The following is an 11,179-nucleotide window of genomic DNA, read 5'->3' as shown; positions in this document are numbered from 1 at the left end:
GATGCCTCTCTAGGAATCTCTAGGTCCTCCAGTGCAACTCTGCCAGAAGTTGATCATAGAGTTGTGCTGGAGGACCTAGAAGTTCCTAGACAAAGTGCTTCTCTAGACATTTGTAGGTCCTGCAGCACAATTCTATTATCAACATCTGGCAGTTGTTGACCATAGAGTTGCACTGGAGGACCTGGGGATTCCTAGAGAGGAAAAGAGTGGTCGTTTTTAATTTGCTTTTTCCCCACATTCACGGGGGTCTTTCACCCCTAACCCCAGTGAAGGTGGAGGGACCGCTGTATTGTTATGATTATTGTTATCTTGTTGTGATTAAGAGTCTTCTCCTCCCTCTTTTCCACCAGGAGAAGATGCCTGGCACGTTGCCGGCACTGCCAACCACTCTTCCTGATGCGGCTCTTCTGTGTCCTGAACTCAGGGCTTCTCCCAATCGAATCAGAGGCAAAGCTGAGAAAGAGGAGCTGCCAGTGTTGGTGCCGGAGATCTCTCTGAAACCCCCTTTGGGTGGTAAATATGGCTCTCGAAGGGGAAGCAGAGGGTGGCTAGATCAGAGCCTGGCGCAGAGGTTTTGCTGCTTTCTGTCTAAATCTTTGATAGTCTCCCCAAAATGCCCAGGGAGGGTGGAAGTCTCCCAGTTTTAGAAGTATGTTTAATCATATCCAGGCAGGTGTTGTTGTTGTTGTTGTTGCAGTGGTCCCTCCACATTTGCTGGAATTAAGGGTAAAGGACCCTGTGAATGTGGAAAAAATGCAAATAAAAAAACCCCACTATTATTTCTACCTGACACAACAGCTTTCTAGGAATCTCCAGGTCCTCCAGTGCAACGTTTGGTTAAAGTTGACCATAGAGTTGCATTGGAGGAGCTACAAAGGCCTAGTGGAGTGTCCTCGCTAGGAATCTCTAGGTCCTTCAGTGCAACGTTTGGTTAAAGTGATAAAAAGATAGAGATGGAGATGGAAAAAGGGGGCTACAACAATAAAACAAATGGGGTGGGATGGGATAACAGAATGAATTAGTTAGGGGATCGAGGCAGGTGTTGAATTTTAGTAAGTAGAAGCTAGAGTGGGGAAGAGGGAGGGAAAGGGGAGAATATAGAAACTATTAGAAGAAGAATATATATTGTATAATAATCTGTTGTCTGGAAATATAACTGTAGAATTAAAAAAATTATTTTAAAAATCTGCAAAAGGCGAATCCACAAATGTGGAGGCCCGACGGTATATTTCTGTGTATCCCGCTCTTTTCCCAGAACTGGGACACAGAGTGGCTCAAAAGAACAGCACCATAAAAACAGAGAAAAGTGATGCGTTAAAATAGAATTAATAGGTAGGACAGCTGAGTTCCACACACTTATGTTTTGTTGGAGTCTCTACACAGAAGTAGATGTATTAGATGAGCCTTTTTGCAACATCATTCCCTAAAGAGTGGTTACCAATATCCCCAAGTTTCACCCACTTCTCAGGCAGCATTTCAGTTTCTTCCAGGCAAAAATAATAGGAGCATTTTAAGAGACAGAAATTATGTCTGAATAGCGTTTTTGACTTTGTTTTATATTAGTGAACAAGGAGGACTGATAGCTGCTCAAAACAGCCATTCAACCACCAGCACATCCTAGACTTGGAGGTTTTCCTGCCAGTAGCTGTGGATGCATCTCCCCTGTAGAAATAATGCAGTTCAACACCACTTTAAGTGCTGCAGCTCCATCCTATGGAATCCTGGGATTTGTAGTTTTGCAAGATCTTTAGCCTTCTCTGGCAAAGAGTGCTGGTGCCTCACAAAGCTATAAATCCGGGGATTCTGTAGAATAGAACCATGGCAGGTAACATGGGATAAAAGTGTATTATTTCTACAGTATAAATGCACCAAATGGCTTAGAAGAAAGGCATTAGAATGGCAGGAAAATATTTGAGCAAATGCTAGGAGTGCCCAGGGCAGGAAGGCAGAATGGGACCCTCAGACCTGGCATTATATGGGCATTAGACAAATTAGAGGTGCCCGCTGTCCAAGAGTGTAGTCGGGTCCACAATGCCCCCAAAGGTGCCCTCCAAAGTTAAACTTTCTCCACTTTGATGTTTTCTTTGATAATCTCTGCCTCCTCTTTGTTTTTGCTTCTCAGGTCCTAACAATCCAGGGCTTTTGGGCAGCCAGACGCAGCCAAGTGGAGGTAGCGGGATTCGAAACCAAGACTTGCGACTCCCAAAGCACAGACCCAGCCCGGGTAGGCCGAAGCCAGGACTCTGATGTTGCTCTTTTCTGTCTCAAGAATTTTTTAGGGGCAAGAGTGGGGAGAAGATTATGTTTTTAGCTTCTAATTATACATGTATACATGAAGAGGTTTCATGTTTAATTATCATCCCATTTAATAATGTCTGTCCCTTTTGGGGGGTGGCTTCTTCTCCCTCCAATGATCCTGGCTTCTTAACACTCATTCCAATCTTGTCCACCTATTTCATTTGATTATCTTTAAATAAACTTGCTTGTTTCCCTGTCCCTCTCCCCCAAATGCTTTTAATTGCTTGCTACCCACATTTGTTACTGATAAATGCAGTCAAGTTAATCTTGACTTACGACCACCCTATGAATGCAAGACCTCCAAGTCACACTCTCATCTCAGGTCTTGCAAAGTCAGGATAGCTGTGGTTTCCTTGATGGAGCCAATCTTCTTCCAATGCAATCTTCTTCTTTTTCTACTGCCCTCCCACCTTTCCTAGCATTATTGTATTTTCTAATGAATCTTGTCTTCTCATGGTATGGCCAAAGTACAAGTGAGTATAAAGTTTCAGTGTAGTCATCTTGGCTTCAAAGGAAAGTTTGATGACAGGCTTGATTTGCCCTCAAATGGCAGAATGGGGTTGGACTGGATGGCCCTTGTGGTCTCTTCCAACTCTATGATTCTATGATTCAATTCTATGATTCAAACTCATTATTAATAGTCTATGATAACCACACAACTCTCCTCTAGCACCGCTTCTCAAATGAGTTAAGACTTTTGTAAACTGAATCTACTGGTTTGTGTCCTCATCTCAGGAGCAGCAGAAAACAAGTTTGCTCCATCTTCTGCATGACATTTCTTCACATATGATGGCTGTATCATATCGCCTCTCAGTTCTCTTTTCCAAGCGAAACATATCCAGCTCCTTAAGAGGCTCCTTGTAGGGTTTGGTTGTCAGTTCAATCCCAGCCAGGGGCTCAGGTTGACTTCAGCCTTGCATCCTTCCAAGTTTGCTAAAATATGTCCCCAGCTAGTTGGGGACAATTAGTTTACAAACATTTTAAACTGCTTAGAGACTGCTTAGGTGCTATGAAGCGGTATATAAATGAAGCTGCTATTGTTATTGCTATTCGATGGTTTCCAGACCTTCCACTATTTGGGTTGCCCTCCTCTGAACACACTCCAGCTTGCCCACATCTTTCTTTAGCTGTGGTTACCTGGACATAAGATTCCTCCAGGTGAGGTCGCACCAAAGCAGAATAAAGACTTGGGCATGCACTACTGTTTTCTTCAAGTCTGTAGCCCAGAATTGCCTTGACCTTTTTGGCTGCTGCATCACACTGTTGACTCATGTTTAGCTTGTGGTCTGTTAAGAACCCCATACCCTGTTTCACATATTTTCTTTTCAAGCCAGGTGTCACCTAGCCTATGTTTGTGCACCTAATTTTTGTTGCCTGGATGTAGTACCTTAAATGTATTCCTTTGAAACTGAGTTTTGCAAGTTATGGTCCATTCTCCAGTTTGTTAAGGTCATCTTGAATCCTGATCCTGTCCTCCAAGGAAAGGTCATGGCTCATTTGAAGGGAGTGAATGAAATGGTTTCTGCTCTGTCTCTTTGCTCTAGGGAAGCGTTATCAGTGCACAGGAGATGGTTGCCGCCTAGCCTGCCGCACCATGACAGAGCTCTTGGACCACATGCGTGTCCACTACCGTCCCACACAGTCTCTGGAGGGTGAGCCTGTCTTTTTTACAGCCTACCTGGCAGGGGTGTGGTTGGGAGGGAGTGACGGAGGACATGGGGAGTTGTGTATCACATTTCCTTACTTCCCAGCCATTTCCCAATATGGGAATAAAAGAACCTGTCTCCCACCCAATCAGACATCAAGATAATATCCAGACCAGAGTCTGGAAATCTTACTGTCTGGCTCTGCAACTCTCGGAATACCATTGCTAATCTTGGCTGGGGGATGCTAGAAGTCAGAGCCTCTCAACTCAAAAGGAAAGACCTTATTTACTGTGGCTATTTCAAACCCAGCATGGTATTTCTAAGCAGGACCACCAAAGGATGCCAGTGGCAAGTGTGATCTTATTCTCTGAGATACCCTCTCACAGCCATGGAGGCTTAACTCAAGCCAGCAGGAATCATAGATCCTTCCTCTCATTCTGCTTGAAATAAATCTATGCTTTTGTTCATCATCAGGTTTTGCAGCAGAAAAATGCCACAACCTGTATGACAGAGGAAACAATTTGGGGAGGAACTACAGCTCCCAGAATATCTGGGTGGTGGTGGTGGTTCTGGAAGTAGTAGTACAATATTTAAAACATTTTATAAGTTCTGGTTAATTATGTCTTGTGTGACATTCTGTGACTTGTGCCAGCCATCTGATGGGCCATTTTGCTTCTCTCCTCCAGGGAAGACCTTCCGCTGTTCTACTTTGGGCTGCGTGGAATTGTTCCCTGACATGCAAAGCCTGATGAGCCACATGAAGGTGCACTACAAGCCCAACCGCTACTTCAAGTAAGATCCCCCAGTTCGTTGGCTTCTTTCTCAAACCAGGAGGGAGCTGTTTGTGTCAAATGAATGTATTTTATAAAAAGGAAGGAAAGAGGCATTCTAAAACAAGCCTGTTTGCTGTTTAATCTGCAGTCATCAATCAGTTCCCATCATTCCTCACTCATGGCTATAGTGCTGTTGGGAATTGCAGTTGTTCCAAGAGCTGCTGTTTGCCATCCCCTGGATTAAAGTGACCAACAGAGACACACTCTCCCAGTCTGGTTCCCAGCATGGGTCATCCATCAAGGTGACCAAAGCTGTATCCATCCTATTATCAGGCCTAAAACCAGACTGAAGTGGACCTAGATAATCTATCCCATCCAACTGGGAAGCCACCACATGCTCTGGTGCTTAGCCTATCTCCCAGGGTGGTGGTCTGATAATTGTAGGAGGAGGAGTGATGTACATTGTTCTGAGCAAAATGGTGGAAGAGTGAGATAGAGACTTAACAGGCAGCAAAAATGTGTCTCAGGGTATCACAGTCCACAGTGAGGGACCTCGTCTCCTCAGATATCCCACCCAAAATGGGCCACATAAGGAGAGAATACATATTCTCCCGAGACATATTGGAGAGCGGAGAGGGAGAAGCCCCTTCCCACTTCTGAAGGGCTGGAAGAGGAAGAGGCCATCTCCTTCAGTTTAAGGCAAGGCAGGGAGTTTATCCTGCAGGGCTCTAATTTACAGCTCCCGAAGCCCCCTCAAAGCCACTAGACATGGGGGAGATATTGACATTTTATTTTATTTTTGCAATAGCTTTAAGCCATTGCAGAACATGGTTTCGAAATCACAACATATGCCTCACAAACAAAATTGGCCAAAAATGGAATCAGAAGTTTCTGTTGCCCTAGACATGGTGGAGTAGTTAGTTTGGGGTGGGGGGTGCAGGGTGAAAAGCATCCCCCACCCCAGGTCATAAAGGACACAGAGGGGAACTGGGAGAAGATATGGGTTTACAGCTGAAAATTAAATAATAAAGTAACTAGTGGTCTTGTCTGAGAGCCAGCATGGCACGGTTTGGTTGTTGGAATACAACTCTGGGGACCGGGGTTTGATTCTCTGCTCAGCCACGGAAACCCATTGAGTGAGCATGTCACACGCTCTCAGCCTAAGGGGAAGGAATGGCAAACCTACTCTGTACAAACTTGCCAAGAAAACCCTGTGATAGGTTTGCCTTTGGGTCTTCATATGTCGAAAACGACTTGAAGGCACACACATGACATGAAGCCACTGACTATTCTGGCTCCATTTTGGCTTCTTCTATGCATAAATTGAAAATTACTTGAAGAAACACAATAACAACAACTTATTTGGATTATTCAGAGCTTGAGAAAGTTATTTTTCTGACTGACAACTCTGAGAATTCCCTGCCAGCTGGTCATGCTGGCAGCTGCTGAGATTCGTATTCCAGAAAGGGAACATTTCCAAGCACCTGGAGTAATGCTCTGTGCAGGGCTGCTGTTGTGTTTTCCCTTCCCTACCATCACAAGGGTGTTATTCAAGGTGCTAAAGATTTGTAGCTTGACCCCACTTTCTCTTTCCACTGCTCGGTTCTCCTCCTCAGATGCGAGAACTGCATGTCCCGGTTCCGGACACACCGTTCTCTCTTCAAGCACCTGCACAGCTGCTCCGACCCGGCTGCTACCCGCCAGTCTCCAGCCTTGATGGCTGAGAAGCCCGTCTTACTTCCTACTTCCAGCATGGAAAAGGAGCCCCCCGGGAAAGTGTTAGAGGAGCTCCCAAAGCTGCAAAGCGTCATCCAGCACATCAAGAAAGAAGCCACACTCCCTGGTAAGGCGGAGGAACCGCTGGCTCCTGACTTGCTCTCAGCCAACCTGCACGGCGGCTCCCTGGAACCGGGGCCGCTCTCTTCGCCGGCCGCCCACTCATACCCTTTGCTGGAACAGACCCTCTTTGGGCCACCCACCCTGGCAAGGTTCTCTGAACCACCTCACCCTTCCGTCCCGGGACCTTTCCTGCCCTACATGCACCCCCAGGGCTATGCGTTACCTCCCACTGCCGTGCAGAACCGCCTCAGGCCCTTCCTGCCAGGACAGGCTCTCCCCGTTTCCAATGCCGTGTGGAAGAAAAGCCAAGGTGAGCAACCGCCTTCTTTCCTTCTGATGAGCCAACAGTTTCTGTGTGAAATCCCATAATGAAATTGCCCTCAAACCTCTGCAGTATCAGGAGGCCATTTACCAGGGATTCTGGGTGCCAGAGGAGAACCTTTGGTCTAGCTCAGCAGCCCTCCAGGTAGGGTTGGATTACAGCTCCCATCAGCCCTAAGAGATAATAGAACAGTGATGAGGAGTTATGGGAGTTGCAGGCCAGTCCTATCTGGAGGATCCCACTCGGTCCAGCAGGTGACACTGCCTTTATATCAGGGAGCTGGCCAGCTGACTGGAGACACCATTACATGCCCAGGAATGTAAGGCCAGCAGAGGTCAGATTTGATTCTGCATATAAAGTGAGGTATTTCTGTGTCTTTGTGATCACAAGGTGGAGAATCGGTATTTGTGTATGTAGCAAAAAGTGCAGAATCCAACTCTCTGTGTGGTTGGGGATTCTAGGGCAGGCTTGGATTCCCTTGGAGGGGAAGAGAAAGAGCTGAGACTCTTCTGCTGTTCCATGTTAGGCATTAAAGTAACATCAGTCTTTTGTTTTAAATGAGCAGACATTTGTATTGGCTCACAGACGGCTCTGTCATATTTATCTTGGGAATCTTTGGCCAAAGTCAGTACAGGTTGGTTCTCCCTTATCCAAAATGCTTGGGACCAGAATTGTTTGAGATCTCGGAATATTTACATATACAGAATGAGATCCCAAGATCTAAACTTAAACTAAGTTTAAACATGAAATTAATGTATGTTTCATATACAGTGCTACCTCGGGTTACGAAATTAATTCGTTCCGCCGCTCCGTTCGTAACCCGAGTAATTTTGCAACCCGAAAAGGCTTTCCGTTAGCGCTGGAAAGCCGCTAGCTGCGCTTTACGTTTGAATTTCGCGCCGAAATAAATTTCGTAACCCGAAAAAAACATCGTATCCCGGAACAGTTTTTTCCAATCTAACTTTTTCGTATCCCGGAAATTTCGTAACGCGATCAATTCGTATCCCGGGGTACCACTGTACACTTTTAGCCTGAAAGTAATTTTATACACAATATTTTAAATACTTTTGGGCATGAAACAAAGTTTGTTTATGCTAAGCCATCAGAGAGCAAAGGTGTCACTCACCCATGTGGAGAGTTGTAGAATATTTTGGAATTCTGGACAAGGGAGAGTCAACCTGTAATCCTGGGCTTTTTTCCTACAGTTTTGTTCTCTCTCCACCCACCGACACATGAATATCCTGCGCCCTGCATTGGAGGAAGCTAATTGTAATCCATGGAAACTCAAGATAAATAGAAAAAATGATACAGGGCTTTTTGTTGTTGTGCTAGAAAATCTCTCTCCTTGAGAAACATGTGAAGTTTTGATACTCACTGGTAAATTCCTGCCTGCTTTTCTCCCTGGCAGGACACTCCTCCAACAGCCGCATTGTGTGGGAACACACCCGGGGCCGCTACAATTGCCTGCAGTGCCCATACTCCACAGCCTCCCGGGAGGAGATGACCCAGCACACGGAAGACCACCGGAAGAACCCTTCCCCACCCAGCCGCTTGGATGGAGAAATGGGTGAGTCCCCAGAGGAGCCCTGAACAAGGAGACCCTCAGGAAGGGGAGAGCACCACACCTGTGTCAGTATCTTTGCTCTCCTTTTATGAGGCCACTTTTGTTATCTTAAAAATTAATGGAATGTGTTTGGACCCGGGAATGGGGCAGGGAGACATGGCTTCAATTTTGACAGGTCATAACAATCCAAGTACGCAGCCACCTCATCTCTTGAACCTCTCTTTTTTTCAGATTTTGGAGTTGCCATCCCTTCATTCCACCCAAAATTGACGTCTCCGGAAGTGGAGAACTCCCTGTTTTCGCCATTGTGAGGCTTTCACAGCTTTTTACAATGATTTTTTTCTTCTTAAGGAGTAGAGAGGATGATAGGGTGAAGAGACTGACTCCAAAAAACAAACAAACATGCAAATGCATAAATGCATCCCTTAAGACACCTCACAACAGACTCCACCCCACTTTGTCTTGCCTCTTTAAACCGTCTGTGAGCAACTGATAGCCATTGAGTTGGAACTTTTTATGGTGATAATAATTATTGATAATTTAATCTAGAAATTTTCTGTGCATCTTTTTTAAAACAAGAGTTCTCTTGCTTTAAGGCAAAAACTTCTTCCTGTCTCTCAGGGTGGGGTGGGGTGGGGGGCTCAATACAGATAAAGATCAGGTTTGCTCAGGTTTGTTAGTGGGCTACTGCTGCTTTTTTTGGAAGGGGGGACAAATAAATGGGAATCGTACAGAAAGCAGAGAGGGTGCTGCGTCTGTGTCTTTTGTGCAGAATGAAGGCAAGAGAGAGAGACTGTGTTTTCTCCAGCCATATGAATCCATCCATAAGAGACCTCCCCAAAGTTGGCATCACTAACGCTGTCCTCATCTTCCTCACTTCTGAGGTCTGACCTTCCAACAAGTGCTGGACTTAAAAGAAAAAGGTGAAACTGTCTAATCCATATTCACAATGCCAAAGAGATTGGGGGGGGGGACCATATAGCCTCATTCTTTGACATATCTACTAACCCTCTAGAGCAGGGCTACTCAAACTGGTGGTCCCTGGACCTAGTGCCAGTCCCTGGCAAGTTTTTAGCAAAGAAACAAGCCCTTGTAGCCCATGGGCACAAATCTAATGCTGTTCTTCCTGGTACACTGGGAAGAAATAACTGCCAGTCCACCACATCAGATACTCTGAGAAACTCTGGAGTATGGTGCAAGTGTCTGTAGACAGTCTATTGCATTGCCAGTAGTAATAACTCCTCTTGGGATTAATTCACCCCTAAAAGTGCATTGTTTTAATATAAGCAATAACACAAGATACATTTGGGAGGGAGGGGTCTTCATTATACAGTTTATTTATTTATGGTATTTATACCCTGCTCTTCAGCCCTAAAGGCTCTCAGAGTGGCTTAAAGATAGTTATTCAGACAGTTCCCTGTCCTCACAATCTAAGATTGCCTTTACAATCTAAAACGACATGTTACAAAAGGAGAAGGGAATAGTGGTGGGGAAGAAGGGGGTCAGGTCCAGTGGTTCTTCTTTCCCTCTGAGGCCTGGACCAAAGGCAGATGGACTGCAGGGAGGGCTCTGCTTCTTATTACAAAACAGTAAAAAAAAGAATTGTGAGAGCAGCCATGAAAGAACTAGAAAGGATCCTAAAAAGTAAAGATATACAACTGAGCACAAAAGCCGTTGTATTCCCCATATCTGCGTATGGATGCGAGAGCTGGACAATTAAGAAAATAGAAAAGAAAATGAATAGCAGTAGCAGAGCAGAGCTAGCATAACAGCTAGGTCAAGAGGGTGGCCCTTGCCCTTGGCAGGAGCTGACTCACCTTTCTTCTGCCACCCTGAGTCCAGAAAGCCCTCTTGCGGGGCAAGAGTGGGCAGGGGCAAGGAGGTCTCCAAGAGGCCATGTCCTATGAGGAATGCCTGAGGGAGCTGGGGATGTTCAGCCCCAAGAAGAGAATGTTAAGACGTGATATGATAGCCCTGTTTAAATATTTGAAGGGATGTCCTATTGAGGAGGGACCAAGCTTGTTTTCTGCTGCTCCAGAAAATAGGGCTCAGTGGAGCAATGGATGCAAGCTCCAGGAAAAGAGATTCCAGCTCAACATTCGGAGGAACTTCCTGACAGTAAGGGCTATTTGACAGAGGAACACACTCCTTCCTTGGAGATTGTGGTAGAGTCTCCTTCTTTGGAGGTCTTTAAACAGAGGCTAGGTGGCCATCTCTCAATGGGGATGCTTTGACTGAGAGTTCCTGCATGGCAGAAGAAGGGGGTTGGACTGGATGGCTTTTGCGGTCTTATCCAACTCTACGAGTCTACGATTCTGTGATCTTAGAACCACCCTGACGGTGCAAGCACCTAAAGATGTCTGGTGCAAGTTTGGGCAGAGTGGGCTTCTTTTCCAGAGACAGGGCCCAGTCCAATATGGCTGGACCCCAGTGAGCCTCAAGATCCGTAGGGGGTAGAAAGCTTCACTGGGGAATATATATATATATATATATATATATATATATATATATATATATATATATATATATAAACACCATCCATCACTAAACACGTCAAACACTAAACATACTACAAAGACTTGACATACATCACATAACTTAAACGACAAAAACACAACATCCTCAAAACACTTCATCATTTCTCAGCTCTTCATTTCTACTGAATTTCAGTTAACATTTCCTGCTTCCACGTTTTACTAAAATTTAAATTTGCCTCCATATTTATATAACCATTATT

The 11,179-nt window shown here is 45.2% G+C and overlaps 1 protein-coding gene across 3 annotated transcripts; it reads left to right on the top strand.

Moving 5' to 3' along the window:
• Positions 1-131: 131 nt before the first annotated feature.
• LOC121917708 (zinc finger protein 414-like) lies at positions 132-9,635 on the top strand. Of its 3 annotated transcripts, none has more exons than XM_042443833.1 (7): positions 134-513; positions 2,123-2,224; positions 3,843-3,950; positions 4,631-4,736; positions 6,334-6,560; positions 8,287-8,445; positions 8,674-9,635. In XM_042443833.1, exons 1-7 carry the CDS (start codon positions 357-359, stop codon positions 8,751-8,753), a joined length of 939 nt encoding a protein of 312 aa, XP_042299767.1. In that variant the 5' UTR covers positions 134-356; the 3' UTR covers positions 8,754-9,635. The 3 variants fall into 3 exon arrangements, with proteins under 3 accessions (XP_042299766.1, XP_042299767.1, XP_042299765.1); XM_042443831.1 differs by having other exon boundaries at positions 142-513; positions 6,334-6,866; positions 8,674-9,628; XM_042443832.1 differs by lacking the exon at positions 2,123-2,224 and having other exon boundaries at positions 132-513; positions 6,334-6,866; positions 8,674-9,633.
• The last annotated feature ends 1,544 nt before the right edge of the window (positions 9,636-11,179 follow it).

This window comes from Sceloporus undulatus, unplaced genomic scaffold, assembly GCF_019175285.1.
Source record: "Sceloporus undulatus isolate JIND9_A2432 ecotype Alabama unplaced genomic scaffold, SceUnd_v1.1 scaffold_289, whole genome shotgun sequence".
Classification (NCBI taxonomy): domain Eukaryota; kingdom Metazoa; phylum Chordata; class Lepidosauria; order Squamata; family Phrynosomatidae; genus Sceloporus; species Sceloporus undulatus.
This window is presented reverse-complemented; position numbering and strand designations above follow the sequence as displayed.

Coding starts and splice junctions, on each gene's coding strand:
- LOC121917708 (XM_042443831.1), top strand. CDS start 357: ATGCCTGGCACGTTGCCGGCACTGCCAACCACTCTTCCTGATGCGGCT. Junction 514..2,122: donor TCTGAAACCCCCTTTGGGTG/GTAAATATGGCT, acceptor TTTGCTTCTCAG/GTCCTAACAATCCAGGGCTT. Junction 2,225..3,842: donor AAAGCACAGACCCAGCCCGG/GTAGGCCGAAGC, acceptor TCTTTGCTCTAG/GGAAGCGTTATCAGTGCACA.